This window comes from Mustela putorius, unplaced genomic scaffold (assembly GCF_011764305.1).
Source record: "Mustela putorius furo isolate JIRA1106 unplaced genomic scaffold, ASM1176430v1.1 tig00000695_pilon_pilon_pilon, whole genome shotgun sequence".
Lineage (NCBI taxonomy): Eukaryota > Metazoa > Chordata > Mammalia > Carnivora > Mustelidae > Mustela > Mustela putorius.
Genome location: NW_025421447.1, coordinates 5,301,936 through 5,327,926, shown reverse-complemented (window position 1 = coordinate 5,327,926; position 25,991 = coordinate 5,301,936). Strand labels below are relative to the sequence as shown.

Below are 25,991 nucleotides of genomic sequence, written 5' to 3'. Positions count from 1 at the left end.
GGTATTCATTGCCGCTCTGAGGAAGGAATCTTTTCAAATGAAACTTCTCAAGGAAATAACGCAGGAAAAGGTCTTAATTCTGGCGTAAGAAAAAGCTTCAATAGGACATAAAAACAAAGGCAAAAAGATGTACAGGAAAACAGTGCTCCGTCGGACCCCAGCGAATGACCGATTCTGTCTGTCCCAGCACCGCTGCCGTGGCAGAAGCTGCAGTAACGTCCCAGTGTGTGTTTACAGTACAGAAACCTGAGGCAGAGCAGTCCCAAATAGAACTCCTATAAATCCAATTCTGGGAACAACAGAAAAAAAAAAAAAAAGGAAAGGAAGGAAGGGGAATGTGAAAGAGGGCGGGCGGGCGGGCCAGGGACCTGAACCGGCACTGCCCAGCAGGAGGTGTGCACACGGGGCACACACACAAGAGAACACTCACACTGTCACACACAGAAAATGTAAATTCGAGCCAGAATGAGGGGCACCTGGGCAGCTCAGTGGGTTAAACATCATACTCTTGGTTTCGGCTCAGGTCTGATCTCAGGGTCCTGGGGTCAAACCCTGTGTCGGGCTCCGCACTCAGCAGGGTCCGCCCCCTGCCGCCTCCACTCTCTCAAGTCAATCAATCTTTGAACACAAAACCAGAATGACGGTCTACACACCAAGCAGGGGCTACACTTACAAAAACTGACAAGTGTGGGCAAGGATGGGTGGCAGCGGCTCCCACACGCTGCTGGTCAGCATAAAACTGGTAAAACCACTTTGAAAAGAATCTTCACTATTACGGTGGAACCAGCCACTACACCCCGACCATGGTACCCGGGAACACACCCACCACAAAAACACGTGCACACGCACCGACACACACAGGAGAAGAGTAGCCTTCTCGCTATCGCCCAGACCTGGGAAGCCCCAACGGTGAGGACAACGGAGTCGTGCTACGCTCCTACGGTGGGTCGCAGCCGCGAGCACCAGCAGGTCACAGCCACACAAATGCGACCCCCACAAAATGCGAGTGGAGAGAGGCCCATCCTGTGAAAATACGGATCGTGCACCTCCATTCCTACAAAGCTCACGAAGTTCCAGATCTGACAGAAACCAAAGTATAGCAAAAAAATTGGAAGAACAATGCATTTGGGGAAGGAGACAAGGCGTGGAGACTGGAGGGGACTTCTCAGTGCTTGGAATGTTCGATTTCTTGACATAGGTAGCAGCTCCACAGATGTTTGTTTTCTGACAGCAAATGCAGGGACACACCCACGTTTTGTGCACTTGTCCAACTCTACGTTCTACTTCAACTGAAACAGGAAAATAAGTTCACTAGGTTCATCCACACGGACATCAATGGCCCATTAAAAAATACAGCATTAAAATCTTGGAACTACTTTAAAACACTATCAATGTATACCTCTATCGGTTTAACTCAAAAAAAGGAAAACATAGAGGAAAAGAAAATCTTTCCGCAAAGCTGGAAGAAGAAACGGAAGATTATTTCCCCCACTTTGCACGTGGACATGCACGACCCCAACAGCAAGCATGGCATGGAAACAGACCCCACAAAACCCAGGGCGGCGGTGGCCCCTCTGCAGCTGTCACCCAGTGTTATTCTGAACTAAATTCTGTCCAGTAAAGGAGAGAGAGAAGAACGAAACGGTATAAAAATCGCAAAGAGAGAAGCAGAACTTTACTTATTTGTCGGTGATCTTGTGTATCCAGAAAAACATGGAAGAATTAACTAACAATCTCAGTAATTCATCAAATCTAAAACATTGATTATAAGACATGCCCTTATTTTATGCACCAACAGCAAATTTGGAAACATGACCAATTACTTGAAAGGTACCATCAACCTAAGAATGCATCCCGATTTCAGGAAAGTCCCACCACATCCCTCAGAACCAACAACACGCAGTGTGGTCGCCACCCGGGGGTCTGGGAAGCATCGCAGGGCTCTTCCAGAAGGAGCTAGAACCCACTTCGACATGCAGTGAAAAGACAATCCCGTTCACAGCAGAAATAAAAACCATAAAATGAGAAAACTGGAAACAAACCTAACAAGGAATCCAGGAATTCCTACTAACCCTACGTCAGGAATTCTCCTTGGCCATCGACTGTGCCCTTCACCTGTGGGAGTGGACAAAGGGCAGGATGATGTTGTCCCCACAGGCCAGCCCGTGAGCTCAGGGGCCCATCACCAGCCCCACGGCCTCTGCCCCGGAACCTGACAAGCACCTTCTGCTCTGAAGACACATCATCGCCGTCAACCAACTGTGAAGAATGAGAAGAGCCTCCCGACAGAGGAAAACACAGGAGAATGTGGGCTCCGCGCACCAGGTGCAGGTCTCCGTACCAGGAGAGGGGTTGCAAACCAAGCGAAAAGCAAGTGACTAAGAGAGAGACCCGCCACCACCCGTGTAAACCCAGAGAGGAGGCCCAGAGCACAGGAAGAAAGTCTCCACGCCCGCAAGCATGATGCCAGCCCCCGGAGGGTGGAGGGCACCCGGAGGAGGGAGCACACGCCTGGGAGCACCGATGACCTTCCTTCCCAGAGTCGGGACAGGACAGGACCAACAGGAAGGGATATTTGCATCCAGACACTGGAAAAGTCTCCCAGTTTCATGACATAAGGTACTTGGCAAGGATGCGGGAAACATACTCTGTTGCTCACTGCTCCCCAAAATATCCCTGTAGGCCCAGGTTCAAGGCCAGCAACTCCGGCTCTGGGGACCAGTCATTACCTGCACTAAACACACACATCCGTCACGTGGGTGTCTGTGTGTGCGTGCGCCTATCGTTAAAATCTAAACAAATACGCGTTTAAAAAGCGGGGTTCTCACTTCCAGCTCTTCAGGAATCTCCCTTAGGGGACCCAAGCACGACAGTGTGGGAACCTGACATTCCCCACCCTCCTCTATAAGAACCCTCCTCTATGGGAAACCCTTCTTCTACAGGGAACCCTCCCTCTATGGGGGAGCCTTCCTCTATGGGGGATACTTTTCCTCTATGGAGGGACACTTCCTCTGCAGGGGGACCCTCCAGCTTCCCACCCAAGGACACAGTCTAGCTGCGACTTGCTTCTCTGGGTTCGAGTGCACCTGCTGGTGAGCAGGTTTTAAATCCTGACCTCCCCTCACGCAGCGTCTGTGTCGGCCAGATGACCTCGAGGAACCAGACACCACACTGTGAATGTCTCAGGACACATACCAGCCGGGAGCGTCTTCGCCCCTGAAGGCCACCTTGCTTCCTCGGGAAACGACTCCTTTGCTACAAGGGTTCTCCTCGCACTCTTAGGAGGACTCTGCCATCTCTCTAAGGCCCCACGGCCACCAACAGGAAACCTGCTCCGAATTTCCGTGAAACTTTTCTTCTTTTTTGGTGACAATTTCTTTTCCAGGAGGGATTCCAAAGCCTACAATGAGATAGTCCATTACCGTCTTAGATTATCTCACTGAAGCCTAACTATTCATCACAAACCCGAAAATCAGGCCCCCAGAGACAAGCATCACTAGCACGGCCTTGTCTAGTGGCCAATGGCTGTCATTTAGCTGGGAAACGCCATTACTGAGGATGCCCGCATCATTAATAAAAAAAAATGTGCACGTTATTTACACATCTAGTCCACTGAAACCAGCAGCACAAAGCTCAAGAACAGGACGTCTGAAGGCTCTATATCCACGTGCCCGAAACCGACCATGGTCCGCAGAGCTCCACCTGCGTGCTTTTTACATGTCTTAATTCTCAGTCGAAATCCCACTCACTCAAATGACACTTCCAGTGGGCAAAGGAACCGCGTGTAACAGATATTTTCATAAACCACGCAGCACGCCCAGGGCCTTGGCCGCCCGGACCCGCACGGCCCCCATTCCCACAGGACGCAGACCTCGCTCGTCAGCAGCAGTGAAGGCCTGGCTTCCAGCGGGTCCGTGCAAACCAACACTTACTCTGGGGACAGGGAGGCACAAGGACAGCAAGCCCTGGCAGCTGTAGCCTGTCAACAGGACTGAGTTCCTCGCATTACTGACAGACAGACGCGTATAAGAAGCATCACGTTCAGGTGCTCCTGCTCGGACTCTGGGGACAGGCTCTATAACCTTGAGATCTTTCCAGGACCATGAGGATGTGCCCACGCTGTCTGTGACAGGCAAGTGCCCAGAGCACCAGGTGCCCTGCCACAATGTCATGGGGGGGGAGGGTCTGCGCCCAATGACATTCCCGGGCTGTGTCCTCCAGGCACTGGTGCCTCCTGCACCTGCCCCCAACTCACCGCGCCAGCGATGGTCAAGGCAGAGGGGCCACAGGGGCCACCGAGGGCTAGTCAATGCCCAGAAGGCTCCTTCTGGTGCACCTGTCTTCCCTTGTCTCACCAACACGAAGGTCGCCTTCTGTCCGTGGATGGGTGGGGGTGGAGCTAACTCCGGAAACGGGGTTGCGGGGACAGTGTGCGAGGAAAATGGCGGTGGCATGCCAGTAAGAAAGCCCGCGTGGCTGCCGGCACAGCAGAAGGGCCGAGACAGCACAGATGAGGGCGCCCTGTTCTTGCTGGCTCTGTCCTGACTAGTACCTGCCGGGGAACAGCCAAACATCTCCAGCCAACACACCGGACTGGAGGCTGTGCTCCCTTAGGACTTCAAGCACCTCTTCTTCCCAGAAGCCCACCCAGACTACACTCTGGCACTCCCATGCAAGCACTAAGCGAAGAGTGCTTTACTGCTCTCCTTTTCTGTGCTAACAGGCTCTCTCTCTCGTGGCAAGTTCAGTCAGGGGACGGAACGTTCTGCTGAGTCAGCAGACCTGGGTGAGAGCCCACACTGGTGGTACACCCAAGCCGCCTGTTCTCAAATGAGTGAGATACAACGTTATAGACCCAACTCTGAAAGTGATGAAATGAAAACAAAGGCCGTCCTGCGCCCCCTGCGAAGCTGGAGTTCCCCAGGCGGCAGCTTCCTCCTGTCTTCCTTTCAATCCTAGCCAAACCAGGCCACGGCACGCATCACCTCCCTGATCAGACACACAGCACTCTAAGCAAAAAAAAAAAACTGAGCAAAACCCGGAGCCCACTCTGTACCTCAATCTGTCGCAGGATGTCCGCAACCACATTGCGGATGGAGGGGTCGGCGTGCAGCTTGGCGGAGCAGAGTGAGAGCTGGCGGATGAGGCCGCCCAGCTCCCGACAGCGCGCAGGAACCGGGTGCTCCCCGCGGTCCGTAAGCTGCGTCACCAACACCTGTAAGGCCCGGATGGCTCCTCGGTGGGCAGCTGCCAGCCGCGACATGGCCCATGACTGGTGAGGAAGGACAGGGGGAGCGGGTGAGGCCTCAAACTTCGCGGCGGTCCCACCCCCACCAGCACTTGTGGCCTGTCTTCTTTCCATACAGCCTCGTACCCTGACACTTGTTCACAGTAAGGCGGGCGATTACAAAGTTGAGAGGTTTTCTCCGACAAAGAGCTTTTACCTTTCTATTCTTTCTTTCTTTTGTTTTTTTTAAGATTTTTATTTATTTATTTGACAGACACGGAGAGAGCGAGCATAAGCTGGGGGAGGGGCAGAGGGAGAGCCAGACTCCCTGCTGAGCAGGGAGCCCGATGTGGGACTCGATCCCAGAACCCTGGGACCATGACCCCAGTGGAAGGCAGGAGCTCCCCGACCGAGTGCCACAGCAGCCCCTACTCTCACACCAGCAGCAACAGAATCTATTTTCAGTCTGTGCCCTGGAGGGCCACCCCAAATGCAGGATATGTACGTGGCTCGTGCCCCCCTAGACACGTCTCTGTAAGAGCTGTGCACCCGTTACTGTGGAAAACCCACGCACACAGTCCCCCCCAGATGCTGGAAATGCAACTTATCTACAAGCAGTACTCATGGTGGCAGAACCGCCCAAGCACCTTCTTCGTGTGTCTGGTCTCACGTGGGCTCAATTTATCCAACTCTTCCTGGATCTCCTTCACCTGTTCCGTAAAGGGGGAAAGTGGAGGCCTCAGACCTGTCCGCTGACCTGTCTTGCTCAAATATAACACTATTTAATTCAAGTCACTTGGAATGAGACAAAGCCCTCCACTCGTGACCCGAAACACAGTCCCCGTGACTGTGAATGGAGCACGGTGTTCCCCTCCCATCCTTGGTCCCAGTGTCACAGGAACATCCCAGGAGGGAGTGAAGGTGGGGGCGGCACTGGGAAGGGGGGAGGCCATGCTGGGGCGCGGGCTGCACTGTGTCCAGAGAGCCCTGACAGGGGCAGGTGTGTGTTCTGGAACGATCGCAGGGGCAGCCATGTGCACAAGCCCAGGACAATACGGAATAAAGTCTAACTCAGGTAATTTCCTTCAAATGAAAACATTTGGCTTTCAGTTCAATCAATAAAGCCAACATGTGACTTAAGTGGCAGGAAAGGAGTCAAAGGTGAGTTCATGAGGAAAGCACCACAGTCAGTACAGACTTGTGAAGCATCGCAACATAAGCAACGTGAGCGTCTGTTCACGAGCCACAAAACGAGAACCTCGGCACGCCTCCGGCATTGCCAGGAGAGGAGACAGCCATGTGACCCACAGTACTCGGCCTCCAGCCCCGCACGGACAGGAGGCAGGTGTGCAAGTGATGAGGCCCCATCCCTCTAATCCTGGGGAGCCAGCAGGGCCTGGGGGCTTCAGGGCCCCCGAGCCACTGTTCACCAGACTCTGCCCAGAAACAGGCACTGTACCAGCACTGCTTTCCAGAGGACTCACACAGGTTTGCACGAACTTATGACCCCAAGAAACCAAAAACCACCTTGAAGGACGTCACCCCCTACCCGCCGTACAGATGCGCATGACGGCAGACAACAGAAGAGAGACCTCAGGGCCACACATTCAGGAAACTGAGTGTCCACAGTGCAGCAGAAGTCACACGGGACACTGTGCTTGTGCCACTGCGACGGGGCCCCCCAAGCCAGCGGCCGCTCCCCCGCTCCCCATACCTGCTGCTGCAGGACATACAGCATCCGGGCCGAGCTCACGGCCTGCTCCTGCCTCCTGACTCGGGCGCGTCGCTCCTCATCGGGGTCCAAAGCCACTTCCGTCCTGTCTGAAAATAGCGTTTCCCCAAAAGTGGATTACACGCTACATACGGAAATGCATGAAAATGTCCATTATTCCGAGACATCATGAAGTTGAAGTTGAAGCTCTAGTTCTATTTAAAAAAAAAAAAAACAACAATGGGGCCCCCACCACAAATTCTCCACCAGCCAAGAAGGGAGGAAAAAGCGGGCCAGAGCGGGACTCGGTGGGAAGAGACGCAAGGACCTCCAGCCGAGCTCCCGCCGCGCAGCGTCCAGGAACCAGACCCCCAGGGGACAGCCTCGGCCACTGCCAAGCGCCGCCCACCACTCTGAAGTTCTTTCTACTGAGCCCAAACCGGTGATGCTTTCTATTTTTTTCAGAAACCCTTTACTGCCTGATTTACTGTTCGGCAAGATTTCTCCGACGCTTTCTTATTTTGAATCCGACAGAGAAATCCTTTCTTAATGTGTTAAGATTGCTCAAACGTCTGAAGCCCTGCGTGTCTGTCAGGGAGACCCTCACACATGGTTCGCAGAACGTGCACTCAGAGAAGCCGTTTCTGGGGGACTCAGAGCTGCGCAGGTGCCCATCGCCGAGGCAGTGGTTTTCCAATACATTTATCCCGAAAAGAGTCTGATGCAAAATTCCAAGATACAAGTCAGGAAAAGCCGTGTTTTATTAGTGCAAGTGTATTTTATAAATACAAATATTTAACATTTATTCATTGAGAAACCAAATTATGGGGGTAAAAAAGAAAAAAAAAAGGAAGCCAAATGATGAAATAATCTTTTTTGAAAAAATCAACACACTGAGATCAGGAGTTGTGGGTACAGACACCGTGTCACGGAGCGACAAGCCAGACCTGCGTCTCACGTCAGCCATGCATCGTGGGGAGATGCGGGCACCGCACGTGTGCATGAACGTCCCGGATGCTGGCTCTGACGGGGCTTCGAGCTGCCGCCTTGCAGGTGGTTCTCAGACGGCCGATCCACGGAGCCGCCCCCGGGGAGCACCTCTGGGCACATCGGGGCCCCTGGAGGTGGTCCGCAGGGGCCGTGGCAAACTGTGCCTGGCCCACGACAACTAAGTGCAGAAAAAATGTACAGTGTGCACGACGGGTTTTTACAGCTACTTGCCACTGTGGTGACACTTCTGCTATAGTTCAAAACGTATGGGTTTGGGACAAACTGAAATTTTAAACTAAAAAAATAAACGGGGTGGGGGGGTGCCTGGGCGGATGGGCTGGTTTCACCTCCCATTCCTGATTCTGGCTACAATCAAGCTCTTCACGGTCCTGGGACCGAGCCCCGTGCTCAGCCAGGGGTCTGCTTGCCACTCTCTCTCCCTCTGCCCCTTCTCTGCCCTCACATGTGCACACGTGCTCTCTCTAAAATAAGGTCTTGAGAGACAGAATAAAATAAACGAGAAATCACCCAAGCCGGTCTTGCCCCAGAGAGTTTGAGGAGCTCTCTGGAAAGGTCCCGGGTCAGGCCACGTCATCAGAGTGGGGGTCCCCATGGCTCCGTCCCCGGACAGCACAGCTTCCAGCACAGGCGGCCACGGGGTGACCCGGCGGCCCACACCAAGGAACGGCATCAGACACGAGCCGTGACACTCCTGCCACCACCACACATTGCATGACACACTCACCAGGAAGACAGGGGACAGAGGTCTTTCTCAGCCAGCCAGGTGCTGTTTTAGACCTTGTGAACTCTGCAGCAACCCCCTCACCCCCTCAGCCAGCGGCTCGGAAGCACGGACACAAGTCCAATCTGCCCCGTGCCACCATACCCTCGCTGCGTTCTGTAGTCGTGCTGTTGGGCCACAGCTATCTTGGGAAGGCAGCATAAATTCCCCGTGGCACCTGCATTTGTCTGCGGAGGGTCCCCACAGCCACGGGGGGTCCTAGCAGTGGTCAGGGGGCTGCTCAGCCCCCCGCTCCTTGCAGCTGGGAAGAGAGGCTCCTCTCTCCAACCCACCAGCCTAACCCAAACCCACCACCAGGAGGTGGGGAAACACGGGACAGAGCACACTGAGCAACTTGGGAACGGTGGTGGAGAACCACGCATAGCCCTTGTGCTTGGAAGCATGTGCACACACGATGCTCGTTTCTGGGCAAGTTAAAGATAATTCTCCAGAGCAGAACATGGCAGGAGGGTCTGCGTTCAGGAGCCATCGGACCCGAGGCTGACAGCAGGTGCCCCGACCGCGAGGCGTCACCAGCCGATGCGGCAGCCTGCAGGACGAGGCGTGTCGGGCACTTCTGCCTGACAGGGGCCAGGCCAGGGCCAACTCCCAGGAGGACAGACTCCGGTCAGACCCATGGGCCACCTGCCTTGAGGGCCCTTGAGGGAGGGGGTGGACTAACCGGGATGAGCGTGATGGGCTGTCCCACACCCGCAGAGTCCGGCTGCTCTCACCTTTCTTCGTGACCTCTTCCATCTTGTGGATGCAAGTACTCAGCTCCCTCTGGAGCCGCTGCACATCCAGCAGCTGCTGGTGGCCGCCGAGCTTGGGGCGGGGCTCCAGGCCCGGGTCGTGGGTGGGGGGCGAGTGGGGCACAGCCAGGTGGGACGGGGCCGGATGAGGTGCGTACAGATACACCTTGGCACCCGCGCAGGACGTTCCCATCGTGGACGGCTGGTGGCCACAAGGGCATGTGTCCCGGCTCCCCGGTTCCTTCCTCTGCATGCTGGGCTCGGGGACCTTGTGCAGACGAGAGAGCCGGGGCTCCCCCCCGAGCCGGCGCCGCCCAACGCGCTCCTCCAGCTGCCTGCGCTTCACGTCCCTCTTGGCCAGGTGCACGGCGTAGCTGAGCCGCTCCTCCGAGATGATGGAGAACGAGGCCGAGCCGCTCCCGTGGCCGCTGCCATGCCAGCCCGCATCCTCACAGCCGTATGACTCACGGTATGAGTGCTTCAGCTTCTCGATCCGGATGGCGTGCGGGCAGGAGTAGCGCACGGCCAGGGTGCCTGCATGCTCGGGTGCACTCCTGCTGAACTGCAGCTGGTTCTTTAAACAAAACAGACGAGCACAAGAGCCCGTGAGGAAAGCACGTCCCACACGCTGTGCGTCTGAGGCCCCATTTCCAACTCCCCCACACAACCCTGAGTGCTAAGACGCACTCTCCTGCAAGGACCCAGGCAGCCACTCTTGGACACCCCTGACGTCATCACATGCCTGTGGTCCCTGCCCACGTCCCCAGGCCACGGTCCCACCCTGCCCCCTCCCAGCAGCACATGGGCTGCTCCTCCGAAAGGCAACCTGCAGAGCTTCACACAGTGGCCCATGGGGTCCCCCCGCCCCTCACCCGCCATGGTCTCAAAAGATCAGGCTCTGACAGAGACAATGCAGGTGGAACGAGTTCTGCGGACATGGCCCCCAGACACCCCGCCACACAGGAGCCGCCATCAGACGAGGCCATGCACCTGGTGGCTCCACCACGACCTTGACCCCGCACCTGAGGGCATCCCGCACCCCAAGGTCCACATATCCCTTCTCACGCAGGCCTCAGGCTTTGTCCTTTGAACTATAATAGGTGTAAGTTTTGTTTGGTTTTTCCCTTAAGGAGCAAAGGCGTGTTTCCAAAAGCTAACATTGTCATTTTTCATGGAGGCTTTTTCCAAAATCCCACAAATGGCCCTTAACCTTCTTAAGCACTTAGATGGTTCCAGGTTTCCACTAACAGAAATAGGACTTAAAATAATATTTCCACGCATTCAGCTGTTTTCTCATTTTTTTTTAAAGTTTTGTTTTGTTTTAATTACTTGACCAAGATCACAAGCAGGCAGAGAGGCAGAGAGAGAGAGACTGGAGGAAGCAGGGCTCAATCCCAGGACCCTGAGATCATGACCTGAGCCGAAGGCAGAGGCTTAACCCACTGAACCTCCCAAGCCCCCCTTTTTTTCTCATTTTAAAGAATTTCTTTAGGATGGAGTACCTGTTCCAGGATTACAAGTCAAGGACAAGGAGCGAGTTTATGACTGCAGGCCCCACGGCAGGTCAGCAGCCCAAGTCCCTGCCTCCACTGCCAGCCCTTTGCCCCGTGGACAGCCTCCCGAGCCTCGTAATAGAGGGTGTTTGTGTGTCACATGATGAAGGGTCCATTTAAAATGAACCCACTGTGGTCAGACTTCAGGAAAGTATTTCGGACACAACTTTAAGGCCTCCCTGGAAGTTCTGAGAGAAGAAACAAAGGGTCGTCGTCTAAAGGGCGAGGACTGACGGACAGCCCGTGAGAAGTACAGCCTTGTCTGGACAAGTCTAACCCGCAGAAGTAAAAATAACCAGAATGCCTTGGGGGGTGTGTAAGAGCCCAAGCTCGTGTGTGCATGGGTGTGTGTGTACGTGACGGCACGCTTGCACGTGTGTACGTGTTAGCGCATGTGTACACATGGGTGCATGTGTACATGATGGCACACTTGCACATGTGTGCGTGTGTACGTGATGGCACGCTTGCACATGTGTGCATGTGTACGTGTTAGCGCATGTGTACACATGGGCCCATGTCTACGTGACGGCACACTTGCACATGTGTGCGGGTATACATGTTAGCATGTCTTCACATGGGTGCCTGTGTACGTGTGAACACACACATGGGTGCGTGTGTACGTGAGTGCTCGTGTGTGGACAGGTGTGCGTGTACGTGTGAGCACACGTGTGCCCATGAATGCCTGTGTCCATGTGAGCACACGAGTGCATATACGTGTAAGTGCACGTGTCTACAGAAAGGCAGAGACACAGGGGAGATGGAGGGGAAATGTAATAGGAGGGTTGACACTTGGGAAGTCTGCAAGAAGCGTGCCCAGGAATTCCACATTCCACTGCTCTAACTTGTCAGTCTCAAACTACATCAATATTCTTTCTCAATTTTCTTGGTAAACTACAATGAGACATTCCTTCACACCCAGCAGAAGGGCCCTAATTTAAAAAACCAACCCAGGCTGGCTAAGACGCGGAGCAACTGGGGCACTCGTTCATTGTCAGTAGGGACGGGAGATGGCACAGCCCCAGGAAGGTCTGCTGGTTTGTTAAACTAAACACACGCTGTCCCATGTCCCGGCGACTTCACTCCCTGGTATGTGCCTGAGATGTGAAAACACCTTTACAAACAGAGATGTACCAGGAAGCCCCCAGCAGCTGCATCTGCAAGAACCCAAACCAGCAGCCAGAGAACAAACAGTCACAGCTCCTACCGGGGACGCCGCTCAGTGGTCCAGAGAAGCCGCGCTGCCAGAGCTCCAGACTTCACACCCAAAGCGGCCTGACATACAAGATCCCGTGGCACAGGATTCCAGGAAGGCCTGGAACAGGCAGAACCCATCTACAGTGGAAAGAATCCCAATGCTAGTGGCCACAGGAGGGCAGGAAGGGGCGGAGGAGACCTCTCTGGGGAAACGGCAAAGACCCTGCCTGACAGAGGAACATGCAACACCTCGTATGCATTCGTCAAACCTCAGCAAATGTGACAACATGCATACTTTCTGGTGTATTCATTTCAGATGTGAAGCTTGCATCAGAAGAGAAAGCTGAAATTCTCAGAACGAGCTCCAAGAACGAATTCTAGCATGTGATGTGCACACCAAGGTACGCCAGATGCCCATGTCTGCACCCAACTCCCATGTCTGCACCCGACTCCCACGTGTACTGGGGCAAGATGGGCTGATGGACGGACTCTGGAGGGCAGACAAGGTCAGATGCGCAATGAAACAAACACAACGCAACCATCCCGCAACTTGGGCGTTCGCTGCAGAATCCAGCGTTGTGGGAAGATTTTCATACATTCAGTGTTGGGGGGAAAACCCTTTTTGGGGATAACTGGATGAAGCGGAGGGAAAATGGGCTATTAGATCGTATCAGGGAATGGTTTTTGGCTCATTTTGTTAGGTGTGATATTGGTTAGGCAGGAGAGCTCACTTTTAGGCCTATCCTAAAACACCGAGTATTCCAGAACATGTAGAAAGGAAGCGCCGTGACTCCTGCCTTGGGAGCAGGTCTGCAAGCACCCAAGAGAAAACACCACCACTGAATCTTGAAGGCTGTCTAAACGGTGTTCACTGCCCTTTTCTTCCCATTCTTGTTCAAAATATTTCACAGCAGAAATCTGAAGACAGCAAGGCAAGAGAACTACCTGGGCCTGGAGGGTCCTAGGGTTGCTGCTCCCATGTAGCTGGACGCAGGCTGCCAGGTGAGCCCCGGCGACGGCGGCCGGCCTTCCCGGACCCATCAGGTCAGAGCGCGCGGGACGCTGCCGAGAGCCCAGCCGCCGGCCGGCCCTGCTCTTCCCCGGTCATTGCCTACAACGAGAGAAAGCCGATTCAGAGCCGCAGCACTCCGACACGGGCCAGAGGCGGCCAACACGGCGTCATGCCCGTGCAGCGACATTCCGGAGACACCCGCAGCGGCCTCACGTGTGGCAGCGAGGGCTCCAGGACCGGCACCAAAGCATCTTCCCTTTGGGAATCCTCCTGAGAGAATACGGGTCACAGTGTTCTAACGACTCGCTGCTGAGCCGCTCCAGGTGTCAGATCTCAAGGGTCACCCAGAAGATCGGAGCTGCAGCGCGGCAGGCAAGCACCCTCCCGCAGGGCAGCCTCACCAACTGTGAGCAGCTCCCGGGACTGTGCAGGACTCGGAGGAAGCCTGCGGTGGGGTCTGCGGAGCTAGCTGGAGCCCCCCGCCCACAGCGGGCCGAGACAGGAAGGAGGTCTGGGAGCTGCCGTGGGCTGGGCCCCCACCCCCAGACACAGCGGCACCCCTGTGCTCAGCAGGAGCTCATCGCCTTCTTGCCTCACGCTGTTATTTACCTATGCTGCAGGGTCAGTCCCATCTTCCCGGCTAGACAAGGCTCCAGGAGGGGAAGGACCTGTCCTGCTCTTCTCTAGTATTTCCCACAACACTGTGCTTGGAGCGTGGCAGACACATGAACTCAACACGTGTTGAATTAAGCTGATTTTCCACAAACTGACTAGTTCTCAATGTACTGGGGTATTTGTTCTGTCAAAGAACCCTATGCTAAATCAATAGGGAAATCCAGGTCTTAAAGAAAAAACCCCTAATTTCAGCTTTTGAGTAAACCCGACGTTTGCAGATAGGATTTGCTTCCAGAGACACATCAGCAGGAACATCAGGGCAGCTGTTCAAGACCCCCGATTCCTAGAGCTGTCGAGATGGGAGGGGCAGGTGAGCAAGCGACCCCACTGCTGGCTGACCCCACCACAGTCTGGGGGCTGCAGCCACAGAATCACGTGGCCCGCAGAGGCGGGTGAGCCTGTCGGCAAGTCTGACGAGGTCGGCCCCTTCCCACTCTCCGCCAGGAAACACTAGGTGATGCCGAGTGACGCCACACACGCACATACACAAACACAAAGTCCAGGGACACCCACCCCCACACTGACCCCCTGTACAAATGCCCGGGACACGCCTCTCTTTGCAACCTGTTCCTTCTCCGCCACTCCAGTAAACTTCCCGGTCTGTCACCTGACATCCCCTAGGACATCTCTACGAAGCCTCTCACCCCGATCCTGAGACACCCCGACAAGCTGTGTCTCGGTCCATAACCCAGGCCAGACCTCCCCCCACCTGTCCCCTCCCACAGAGCCCAGGACCCCCCCACTTGCTCCCTAACGTGCTACTGGAAGGCCCCCCTCAACCGGTCCTCCCCCACAACGTGCTCTCCCAGAGGGCTCCCCCTCCCTCCAGATGCTCCTCTGGCCTGGCCCCCCCACTCTGCTGCAGGGGAACCCTGAAACGGCCGACGCCTGTTTCCGGCCTTGAAACTAGGGACACCCCCACCGCGTCAGGCACCCCCACGGCAGTTCTGGTCCCGGATGCGGAGCACAAGCTCTCGTGGTCGGCCTCTCCCCCACCAGGCCTCGGGCAGCTCCACAACCTGATCCCACAGCCAGGGGTGTGAGACACCTCCGCCACCTGGCTCCCCCGGGCCAGCTCCACATTTCGGCCTCCTGCCTCCTCCCCCAAAGCTCCCTCCATGGACTGTCTCCTCGGCGCCAGGAGGCCCGAGGCAGCCGCAGCTGTTTCTTCTCCCGTACACCCTGTCACCCAAACCGCGGCAGGCGCGCGTCCCGTCACAGGAACCCCTATAGCTGCGAGCACCCCCGAAGACAAAGGCACCCGCACAGCCTCAGTGGCTGGTCCGGTGGGTCTCCTCCTCCATGGGCCTGAGACCCCATCGGAGCCAGTCGCCCCATCAGCAGCTCCTGCAGCCCTGGCAGCAGTGGGCGCGTCCGTCACCGGTCTCCGTCCCCACATACCTGAGAAGTCCCCAGAGCAGGAATCAGCCATCATTGGTCCACAGGTGCCCACAGCCATGGAAGGGCCAGCAGCTGTGGGCATCTCAGCAGCCCGTCTCCCTCCCAACAAGCCTGAGGGGCCGCCAGGGCCCAGACTTTCCCCCGTGGGCACGGGCATCCTGGCGGTGCTGGGCACCCCCATCCTTGTGGGAGCCCAGGCGTCCACAGATCCTCCCGCTGTCTCCCTCTCCCCCCACAGGCTTGCAACACTTCTGGCAGTGGACTCCTCCAGGACAGGCCTAGGTGTGCTGGGGACCATGGGCACCCCACCAGCTGTGGACACCTCTGCAGTCTGCCTCCTTCCTGGCAAGCCGGTCTCCACCCCCAGAGGACCGGACACCCTGGCAGCTGTGGGCTCCTCAGTAGTCCCAGGCACTCTGGTACTCGGTCTCCTTCCCCAAAATCTCGGGACACACCCGGGGCCTGTCTCCTCCCCGAGCCCAGGTGCTTCAGGAACCCCGATAGCCTGTCTCCTTCCCCACAACCCAGGGAAACCCACAGAGCCAGCGTCCTCCCGCAGAGACCACAGCTCCTCAGGAGCCGCAGGGACCCCTGCTGCCACAGGCACTGTGGCACTCTGAACCCTCTCCCACAGGTTTAAGACCTCTCCGGAGCTGCCTTCCTGCCACGCAGGGCCAGACACCCACACAGCGGCAGGCACCCTGGCAGGGCCCCTTCCAGGCCCAGCCATACCCACCGCTGGGGGCAGCCCTGCCAGGGCGCACCTGTGCTTGGGCAAAACCACAGCCTCAGGCATCCCCTGCAGGTCAGGCCATCCCACAACCTGTCTCCTTCTGCACAGACAGGGGTCGTCGCCACAGCCGGCCTCCTGATCCGCGGGCCCAGGAACCCCTGAAGCTGTAGGCACCAGCGCCTCTTGCTCCCCCACAGCCGGCCTCCTCTCCCACAGGCTCACGACGTTGCCGGACCCTGTATCCTCCCCAACGGTCCCGGGCACTGCGTCGGCCAGAGGCACCCCCAGAGCCTGCTGCCTCCCCCACGGGCCAGGGACACCTCCATAGTTCTCCTGTTCTCCCAGGGTTCCTGGTGGTCCCACCACAGCCTGCGACACCCCTACAGGCTGCTCGGTCCCCCAGAGACCCGGGACATTCCCAAAGCCTGTCTCCTTCCCCAGAGTCGGAGGTACCCCCATTCCCGGCCCTATACCCCACAGGCCTGGAGCACCCCCAGGGCCTACCTCCTGCTCATCGAGGCCACTAACCTCTACGGTCTGTGCAGCTGCCCATGGCCCTGGGTCACCTCCAGACCCGGTCTCTACCCACACGCCTTGTCCCCTTTCCCTGAATCCTGGGTCACCTTCACATCTGGTTTCCTCTTCCATTGCACAAGGCACGCCAACAGGCTGTCCAACACCCCATATGCCAGAGACACCCCCAGAGCCCATCTCCTCCACAGTCTGCCTCCTCTGCCACATGCCCAGGGCACCCCCAGAAGCTGCTTCCTCCTCCACGCCTCTGTGTGCCCCCACAGCATCAGGCATCCTCGCAGCCTGTCCCCTTCCCCACAGGCCCACGGTGTCCCCACAGACTGCCTCTCGGGCCAGTGCCCCCGGCACCTGCGCCCGCTGCCCCCTATCCCACAGATCCAGAGCAGCCCCACAGCCCACCACTCTCTGCACAGCCTCAGGCCACCCCATGGCTCCAGGCACCCCCAAAGCCTGTCCTCTCCTCAACAGGTACGGGATAATCCCGGAACTTGTCCCCAGGGCCACAGGCACACTCCCGGGAAGCAGGCCCATGGCCTGTCCCTGCCCACACGAGCCAGAGGCCATTGCACAAGATACCCCTAGCCCCACAGCTGCAGATCCTCCTGGGGTCCCGGGGGCTGCCCTGGCCTGTCCTTTCACCCAGGGGCCTGTGAGGCCAGCCCGGCTTGTCTCTACCCAGGAAGCCCGGCCAGGGACACCCCTTTCGAGGGGGCCCTCTCCCACAGGCACCGGGTGGAGCTCCACCCTGCTTCCCTCCCCACGGCCGGAGGCTGCCCTCATGGCTCGCACCTTCAGCCACAGCTCCAGGATGCTCTCGTGCCCCGCGGAGCCCGGGCGGCCTTTCCGCTCACAGCCCCGGGGGCTGTCGTCAAGCGCGCCCTCCTCCTCCCGCCCGGCGCCGGTCACCCACACTGACCCGATGGGCCCCACCACCTGGGGCTCCCCCACGGCCCCGTCCACCCACACGGCCCCAGGGTCCCCAGCCGCCTCGGCTGGGCCCGCAGCCCCAGGGGTCCCGCCTGCCGCCGGCTCGTTGGCGCCCGCGGCCCGGGCCTCGCCTCTCCTCCCCCGCGGCCGCCGCCAGTCCCGCAAGCGGTCGGCGCTCACGCAGCGCGTCTCCCAGGCCGCGGGGGGCGGCCGGCGCCCGGCTCCCCGACCTCTGGGGGTCCCCGCGGCGCACCTCCTCCCCCACGGACGCCCGCGCCCGCGCCCCAGCCGGCTGGGCCCCACGCAGCGGCCCGCCGCCCCGCTCATGGCTGCAGCCCCGCGCGCGCCTCCCCGCCCGCCGCCGCGGCTGCCGCGCACACGCACGCACGCACTCGCGCTCCGGCCGCCGCGGCCCGACCCCCGCCCGGCTCCCGCCCGGCCCCCCGGGAGCGCCCACGGCCGCCGCAGGAGCGCGAGTGACGCGGACAGCGGCGGGGACGGCCGCTGCTCCGGCTCTCCCGGGCGCCAGGCCCGCGGCTGCGGGCGCGGCTTCCCAGAACCCCCCCCAGCCCCGGCCCGAGCCCACCTGGCCTGGGGCGCGGCGCGGCTACCGGGAGGCGGGCGGGGGACCCGCTAGGCCGCGCTTCCGGCCGCTCGCCCGGTCGCCATGGCAACGTCGCAGGGCGGCCTGGGAGCCGTTAGGGCTCCCCAGCCGCCAGGGGTCCCGGGGCTGCGCGGCGGCGGGCTGGGCGGCCGGCGCTCATGGGGCCGCGGCCGGGGCCGGGGCGGGTCGGGCAGAGGCGCGGCGGCCTGCGCAGGGCCGGCGCGGACGGCGCGGACAAGCAAGCGCGGACGGGCGGCGCCGACGCGGTGTGGCCGCCCGAGGCCCCCGTAGCGCCGCGGAGCCCCGGGCCCCGCCCCGCCGCCAGCCCGGCCGGAAGCAGCCGCGCCCCGCCCCGCACGGGACCCCGCCCCGAGACCGCGGCCGCGCCCCCCGAGACCCCGGCCGGCGGAGCGATGGCTGGCTGCGAGGAGCTGAGCGTGCGCGGCTTCGAGGAGTTCAGCCGGGCAGTGGAGCGGCACCGCGACAAGACCATCTTCGCCTACTTCACCGGCTCCAAGGATGCGGGCGGGCAGAGCTGGTGCCCCGACTGCGTGCAGGGTGAGGCGGGCTCGCGGGCGGCCACGGGCCCGGCGGGGGCAGGAAAGCGGCGGACGAGGGGGCCAGGCGCGCTTCCGGGTCCCGGCCCGGAGCCCGCGCACTGCGCCAGGCCCCGAGCACTCGCTCGTGCAGGGGAGCGGTGTTCGCCCGGAGCGGGCTCAGGACCCGCCTGCCGCTCCCTGCAGCGGACGGGCTCTCGGTACCGGCTGCCCCGGCGCGTCGGGGCTTATCTTCGGTCTTTTCCGTTCCCAGCTGAACCGGTCGTTCGAGAGGGGCTGAAGCACATGAGTGAGGGCTGTGTGTTCATCTACTGCCAGGTGGGAGAGAAACCCTAGTAAGTGCCGATTCCCTGTTCCAGACGCGCACTAGACGTGCGCAGCTTGGGTGGGCAGGGCCTCGGGACAGAGGTTCCCGGTTCTCCGTGTAGTCGGTAAGTCCCGCCGTTAGGAGTGATTAAAGACAAATTCTGAGTACTTAGCCATTGCAGGGGATGCAATACGTCTGGCCTGGTTTTAGTCCAGAATCTGTCTTTAACTTTATTTTATATTGTTCTCACGCTCTTAAGGAAAACTGTGCAGTCACAAAGTCATAGTCCTCAAGGCTCAATAAACGTTTGCAACAAAAGCAATGAGTTCTAACAGACTAGATGTAGGAATGTATCGAATATTAAGTAACCTGTGAGAAACCTGATCACCTCTTCTTTTCAAAATAGTTGGAAAGATCCAAATAATGACTTCAGAAAAAATCTGAAAGTGACGGCAGTGCCTACACTACTTAAATACGGAACAGTAAGTGTCTTTCCTTTCATTGTGCTGGGGCCTCAGCTCACCCTCGTTAGAAGAGATCTTGACATTTCATCCCAAGTAGCACATTGGTGTTCAGAGTGCATGAAAAATACACCACCTGGCTGTCCATCCCTATGGCCAACCCCAACAAACTGTTAATAATGCACGTATCTAGGTAGTTGGTCTCTGTCATGGTTTCTGAAAGCCACTCCGTTTTAAAACTCTCAAAGCAAGGCTCAGGAAAGCTGCTCAACACAGCATTCCTTAAAACACCAGCAGTTGCTTTCCCCTTAACCCAGAACACTCTGGTCAAAAAGAAAGGGCACCTCCTCTAGGTTAGCCATGGCCCTGGGATCCTAAATTAAAGACCTGAGGGGAAGAGAATGGTACTGGACTTGCTGTCTCTTGTAGTCTGCAGAGCCAAGTGATTCATCTTAAGGCAAACAGCTTAACTATTTCCGAAGACCTGTTACAACTAGTTGATAGCTTCTGAATGGCATGGCTTCTCTGCTGTAAGATTTGTGTCACTCACGGCAGAAGGCCACTTGTCCTCCCAATACCATGTTCGTAGCTGTGGCTTAAGATTAGACCATTCTGGGGCACCTGGGTGGCTCAGTGGGTTGAGCCTCTGCCTTGGGCTCAGGTCATGATCTCAGGGTCCTGGGATCGAGCCCCGAATCAGGCTCTCTGCTCAACGGGGAGCCTGCTTTCTCCTCTCTCTCTGCTTGCCTGTCTGCCTACTTGTGATCTCTGTCTGTCAAATACGTAAATAAAATCTTTAAAAAAAAAAAAAAAAGATTAGACCATTCTTCTTTTACAGCCCCAAAAACTGGTGGAATCTGAGTGTCTTCAGGCCAACCTCGTGGAGATGTTGTTCTCCGAAGATTAAGATTTGATGATGGCAACTGTGTCTTGATGTCCTGATTTGCTCTAGTACGAAGGCAACTGCATACCTGCTTTGAATTCATGTTAGCAATAAAGAAATGATGATGTGAAACAAACTGGTTTCTGTCTAAATATAAAGTGCTATTAGGGACACCTGGGTGGCTCAGTTGTTAAGCTTCTACCTTTGGTTCAGGTCATGATCCCAGAGTCCTGGGATCCAGCCCCGCATTGGGCTCCCTGCTTGGCAGGAAGCCTGCTTCTCCTTCTCCCGATCCCCCTACTTCTGTTCACTCTCTCGCTGTGTCTGTCAAATAAAGGAACATAATCTTTAAAAAAAAAAAATGCCCACGAACTCTTCTGTTTGCTTGTAGTATGTGGGAACCTTTAAAATACAGGTAAGCTAAGTCTGCAGCAGTGACAGTAATAGCACAAGGGCATGCATTACTAGAGGGGACAGAAGTATCTAAAAGCCCCTACCAGTGCAGAAGGCAAATTCCAAATCGCAAAAGGAGTTCAGATCTTTTACCTGCAATGGCACAAACTGACAAAGAGCGTTCGTCCTATAGCATCTTCTTTGGCTTTAGAATGTAAATGCTAGCGTAACCCATGGAGGAGAGCAGGGCACCTCTAACCCAGCGTCTGGCCCCTGCAGGCAGTGCAGTTCGCTGTCTGAACGTGCTTCCCACTCTGGGTGAGGCCAGTGGTAGAGAGCGGTCAGAGCCCAGAGAACCCAGTGGTGACAGGAGCCCCGGCCCAGGAGTCGGTGCCACTGATCACCAGTTCCTAGCTGTGTAACAGGAGGCAAGTTTCATAACCAGTCTATACCTCCGTTTCCTCCTTTATAGACAAGGCTGGTTCTGCAAGCGAGATGTGAACAGGACGACGCATGGATCATAGCCCCTACCACGTAAATGTCAGCGTTGCTGGATGACTGCACCGGTCCAAGTCAAGAGTCCAGTTAGACATTAACCATCCATCTTCCCCACCGTCACTAGGCCTAGCCATACCCAGTCCTTGAAGCACCCCTGCCCTTCGCACAGCAAGCGGTTTCAGAGCTGAGTCCTTCTGTGGGTCCTATCTCGCCCTTCGCACAGCAAGCGGTTTCAGAGCTGAGTCCTTCTGTGGGTCCTATCTCTGGCCAAAGGAAATCACCGACTCCCTTGTACTCGTTCTATAGGTGAGGGGTAGGGCAGCTCACTGAGGGACAGAAGGTCAGAGGAGACTTGTCCAGGCCCCACTGTACGTGAGGAACAGAGCTAGACTTGGAGTTTGGGACATTTGGGGGCCGTCCCCGTACCCCGTCCGTCACTGCAGCCTTCCAGTGGTTTAAAGCACCTGACGTGTGTCTTTATTCAGTTGGTTGAGCATTAATAACTTACAAACCCACAGGAAACCAAAGTACAACTGTGTGACAGCAGTGGCCCAGGAACAACACAAAGGGAGCTGGAGGGAGGTAGCCGGAGGCAAGGGCCCATCGCAGGTTTGGGTGCCCCCCACCCCCCACAAAGAGAGCAGGAAAGAGTCCGTGGCGGCCGCGCCTCACTTGCCCGCGGCGCTGTTCTGTTGCTGCTGCTCAGCCAGGGCCTGCTGCAGACGCATGCGCTTCCGGGAGTAGTGCTGCCAGTGCAGGATCTGCTGCTCGTCGATGAACTTGGCGCACTGCGCATTCACCAGCTCCTTGCGGAAGTGCTCGTACTGGAGCAGCTCCAACATGTGCAGACACTGAGGGTACCTGGTTCAGGGACACAAGCTAATCACCAACAGGGTTCAGGTCAGAAACGCCCAGCTGTAATCCAGGTACTCATTCAGAAAGGATAGGCCGCCTACCAGTTCTCGAACACTAACTCGGCTCACTTTGGGAGTACGGGGTTCTGCGTGTCCTGCTTCTGCCGGTCATCCCAAGTCAGCATGAAGCCACATTTTCAAACGTGAGAAAACTTCAGTTCAGGAAGATTCAATACTGCCCAAGACCACACAGGAACGGGTAAGCAGAGGCAAACTCTGGGGGCAAACTACGCTATTCTAGTGGTGTCCAAGGTCAGGAATAGGTACACTTTGGAACTTCAGTAATCATCTTTTTAATTGGTAACTACTGGTTTTTCATCAATGGTGACAAGGACAACTTCTATTCAAAACTGAGTCTGTTTCACAAAGAACTATGCATGAATCCTGTGTCCTAGTCTTCCACGGGGACTTACTTCTCATATACTGTAAGACTGAACAACCGAGTTAGTAAGTGCAGTGTAAAGAGAGCCAACTTTCCAACTATCAGAAAAGGAGTGACAAGGAAGGGGGTAGGCTAGAATGGACCCTGTGTTACGGAGCTACAACTGAAAACATCAGCATGAACCCCTGGCTTATCGCACAGAGACAAAGACAAGGATTAGAAGGAGACACAGTGTACACACACACTCTCTCCCCTTCTTGGCTGTGTGTGCCAAAAAGGGCCTAGAAGCAATGACAATGGTACCAATGAGCATATTCTGTGCCCAGATTGTGGATTTTTCAACAGCATTTTCCAGGGTTTCTTGGGGGAAATGGCTGATTCCTGGACTAATGCTGGGAAAGAACAAGGTGAACCAGGAACATTATGTAGCACCAGAAAGTCAAGTGCTCAAAAAACTATGGGGATATGTCCCAAGCACTCAGAAGTCAATCTGAGGAGCCAAATCTGGAATCATTAGAACAAGAAAACACATAATTATAATCCAAAAAATAAAAATAAGAATCCAAGAATCCATGCTAATATAACTCTTTTAAACAAATAAATAAGGAATTAGAGAATGTTCCTTCGTTAAACCTAAATTACAACTAATAAGTGTAGAAAGAATGCTAGAAAATCACAGTAAAAAACTGTTTCAGGCAATATCAACAGATGCTAAAATTAGTGGATAAAAGTACGATATGAAACAAAGTATTTACATAGTCTCAAAATATTTCCTCACAAGATACTTACTAAATACAAAGGAAAACTAGTAACTTGATGAGGAGAAACCTGGCAGCCATCACCTCAACCAAGTGATCAAAATGAACATCACCGGTAGTAGGTCGGAAAGACGACTCCGACAGGATGCAACAAGAAGCCTATAGCATCACTTCTGGGTCACAGTCACGGGGCGGTGGGGAGGGAGGGATCAAGAAACTCAGACTAAAGACTAAGAAGACACAAAGACAAAACGTAGCATAGTGGCCTAGACTACATACTGTCCCAGACAAAGGGCATTAATGAGCCACTGGACATAATCAGAATGAGGTCTGCAGACTAGATAATGTTCCCAGGAAGATGTGAACATTTACAGTATCTGGGTGAAGAATATATACATTCCTATTTTCTAAGACACATTATTTCAAACCAAGCAGCTGCATTGTTGATGCTAAGACTCATACATGGTACCCCCAGCCACACACAGACACACACACACACACACACACGGGGAAAGGTAAAGTCAAGGACAGAGCCAGACCGCAGAGTTCTTCCAGGGAAAAAGACAGGACCTTGTTCTGCACGCAGTGGGAAGCCACTGAACGGCTCTAAGTGTCCTAATTTACACTTCTGAAAGACGGAGCTGGCTTCTGTGTAGAAAACTGTTCTGCTTGGTTTGGCCTGGGGGAGGGAGAACCTAGGAGGGCGGAAGGAGCAGAAGCAGGGACAACCGGGGAGTGGACGCCGCAGTAATCCCAGCTGGAGATGAGAACGTCCTGTATTAAGATGGAGGCAACTGAAACAAGTGGAGATTCAGAATGTATTTTTCCAATGTGAAAGGAGAGCACATGTGAGATATCCATGTTCTGGAATACAGCAAACTGTACACATATTAGGACTGTAAAAAGCAAACTTACTTTAGATACTTGGCATATTCTGGTTCTTTCCAGTAAAGCAAGTACTTAAGATAGTTAACAAAAGCTTTGTCTTTGAAGTAACCTCTTTGGGCCAGAACTGAAAGGCATTAAAAAAAAAAAAAAAAAGTCTGTAGAGCAAACCAACCCCGGACGATGGATGCGCGACCCCCAAGGGAAAGCCTCCGCTCGGCAACCTCCCCACCGCCCGCACACCCCCAAGTCCAAGCACTAGCCCGGGCGGGTTCAGCCCGCACGCATGCGCCCGAAAGTGTACGCGGCCGCGACCCAGGACCGCGAGTACTTGGAAACAGGCACCACAGGCACCGCGATGCCTAGGCAGAGCGCACTCGAAGCCGCCGGTGGCACAAGGGCTCAACCACTTACAGTTCAGGTAGTTGGGGTTAGCTAAGCACTGCACGAACTCCAGCTCCAGCTGAAAGCGAAGTCGGTTCCCGGCGTCGTCTAGAGTAAGACAGCCCAGACCGGCCGGAGTCAGGGTCACGGTCTGTCCCCCCGCGTGGAGAAGAGAAGGACAGCAAGGTGCGCTTCCGCAGGGCTCCCCAGCGAGGACACACGTGCCCCCGCCGGGCAGGGTATTCACCCCTGGGGGCTACTGCTCCCGGCGAGGCTGGGGGAGGGGGGGAGGCGTCCGGAGGCCAGGTGAGGGGGGTGTCGGGAGGCTGGGGAAGTCCGGGGGTTCAGGAGGGTGAGGAGTGGGGGTTCGAGGCTGGGGAAGTCGGGGTCCGGGGGTTCAGGAGGGCGAGGAGTGGGGGTTCGAGGCTGGGGGAGCGGGGTCCGGGGGTTCAGGAGGGCGAGGAGTGGGGGTTCGAGGCTGGGGGAGCGGGGTCCGGGGGTTCAGGAGGGCGAGGAGTGGGGGTTCGAGGCTGGGGGAGCGGGGTCCGGGGGTTCAGGAGGCTGGGGCGGGGTGGCTGGCGGCCGGGGAGCCGAGGCGTCCGGAGGATTGGGAGGCTGGGGGAGTCGGGCCGGAGGTCAGGAGGCTGGGGGAGTCGAGTCCGGGGGTAAGGAGGCCGGGGAAGGGGGGGGAGTCGGGAGGCTAGGGGAGTCAGGCCCGGGAGTCAGAAGGCGGGGTGTGGGGGTCGAGACCGGGTGGCCGGGGAGCCGAGGGTTCGGGAGGCCGGAAGGGGTCGGCGTCTGCCGACGCCGGTGAGGTGAGGAGGACGGAGCCGCGGACACGAAGCCCGGGGCAGCGGTGTCCGCGAGCGCTCCGGGCCCCACTTACCCGTCTCCATAGCGACGGCCGCGGCCATCGCGAGCTAAGGCGCTAAGCCGTCACACGCCCAAACAGCTACCGCCCGGAAGTTCCGGAAGACACGCCTCTCTTCCTGTCGCGGAGCAGTGTGGGATGCGGGGCGGGGCGGGCCTCCGCAGGCCCCGCCCACCGACCCCGCACGCGCGAGGCGAAGCGCGTGTCCCCGAGCGCGGGAGCCGCGGGACCCCTGCGCGTGGAGCCGGGTACGCGCTCCCGTAGCCCCGCGATGCTGCCATCCTGGCGCCTGCGGTGACTGCACCCGATGGCGTCACGCTCACCCTGGGGCTCCCCCGCGCGTCGGCAGCGCCTGCAGCGGGGACACGACCCCCCGCTGTGTTGGGGGCCTGCGGCCGCGCTCACGGAGCCCGACCCCCGCCCCGAGACGCCCCGACCTGGGCCCGGGCGCAGATGCGCGAGGTCGGGATGCGGCCGTTCACCGCGCGGCCCCCGGGGCCGCCCCGCCACGGACCCCCAGAACCGCCTTCCATGGGGCCGGCGCAGGAGGCTCCGAGGCCCGGAGGCTGCAGCACCTGAGCTCACGGACAGGGCGGCTGCGGGC

General features: G+C 57.2%; 4 protein-coding genes across 9 annotated transcripts in view; 1 reads left to right on the top strand and 3 right to left on the bottom strand.

The window, feature by feature from the left end:
• The window catches only part of KIAA0753 (KIAA0753 ortholog), a 42,712-nt gene extending 24,465 nt beyond the window's left edge, over positions 1-18,247 (bottom strand). For 2 of the 6 annotated variants that reach the window (XM_045083166.1, XM_045083168.1), the window contains exons 1-7: positions 18,077-18,245; positions 13,154-13,319; positions 9,444-10,035; positions 6,942-7,048; positions 5,875-5,937; positions 5,057-5,272; positions 3,196-3,400 (exon numbers count right to left, since the gene is read on the bottom strand). In XM_045083166.1, coding sequence (XP_044939101.1) covers positions 3,196-3,400; positions 5,057-5,272; positions 5,875-5,937; positions 6,942-7,048; positions 9,444-10,035; positions 13,154-13,249 — 1,279 coding nt within the window. In that variant the 5' untranslated portion in view covers positions 13,250-13,319; positions 18,077-18,245. Of the gene's footprint in view, positions 1-3,195; positions 3,401-5,056; positions 5,273-5,874; positions 5,938-6,941; positions 7,049-9,443; positions 10,036-13,153; positions 13,320-13,433; positions 13,834-18,076 lie in introns of those variants that run through there. The other 4 variants (XR_006607631.1, XM_045083169.1, XM_045083170.1 and 1 more) reach the window with 4 other exon arrangements.
• On the bottom strand, positions 14,653-17,847 carry LOC123392922 (collagen alpha-1(I) chain-like). The gene is given in 2 exon segments (XM_045083165.1): positions 14,653-14,743; positions 14,746-17,847. Coding segments are annotated over 2 exon segments (3,162 nt in total). The 5' UTR covers positions 17,818-17,847; the 3' UTR covers position 14,653.
• Positions 18,248-18,436: 189 nt separating the features above from the next.
• Positions 18,437-20,438, top strand: TXNDC17 (thioredoxin domain containing 17). Its single transcript, XM_004760495.2, has 4 exons — positions 18,437-18,652; positions 18,905-18,986; positions 19,365-19,440; positions 20,258-20,438. The coding sequence occupies exons 1-4, from the start codon at positions 18,508-18,510 to the stop codon at positions 20,324-20,326; spliced, it is 372 nt and encodes a 123-aa protein (XP_004760552.1). The 5' UTR covers positions 18,437-18,507; the 3' UTR covers positions 20,327-20,438.
• Positions 20,439-21,644: 1,206 nt separating this feature from the next.
• On the bottom strand, positions 21,645-25,525 carry MED31 (mediator complex subunit 31). The gene is made up of 4 exons (XM_045083171.1): positions 25,403-25,525; positions 24,547-24,624; positions 24,163-24,259; positions 21,645-22,054 (listed from the first exon to the last, which is right to left on the bottom strand). The coding sequence occupies exons 1-4, from the start codon at positions 25,428-25,430 to the stop codon at positions 21,862-21,864; spliced, it is 396 nt and encodes a 131-aa protein (XP_044939106.1). The 5' UTR covers positions 25,431-25,525; the 3' UTR covers positions 21,645-21,861.
• Positions 25,526-25,991: the final 466 nt, after the last annotated feature.

Excerpts from the sequence above, each read along its gene's own strand:
- MED31 (XM_045083171.1), bottom strand. The coding sequence starts at position 25,430 with ATGGCCGCGGCCGTCGCTATGGAGACGG. Across the intron at positions 24,260-24,546 it reads TAACCCCAACTACCTGAACT|TTCTGGCCCAAAGAGGTTAC; the intron begins GTAAGTGGTTGA and ends AATGCCTTTCAG. Across the intron at positions 22,055-24,162 it reads GAATATGCCAAGTATCTAAA|GTACCCTCAGTGTCTGCACA; the intron begins GTAAGTTTGCTT and ends TCCCTGAACCAG.
- TXNDC17 (XM_004760495.2), top strand. The coding sequence starts at position 18,508 with ATGGCTGGCTGCGAGGAGCTGAGCGTGCGCGGCTTCGAGGAGTTCAGC. Across the intron at positions 18,653-18,904 it reads GTGCCCCGACTGCGTGCAGG|CTGAACCGGTCGTTCGAGAG; the intron begins GTGAGGCGGGCT and ends TTCCGTTCCCAG. Across the intron at positions 19,441-20,257 it reads CACTACTTAAATACGGAACA|CCCCAAAAACTGGTGGAATC; the intron begins GTAAGTGTCTTT and ends CTTCTTTTACAG.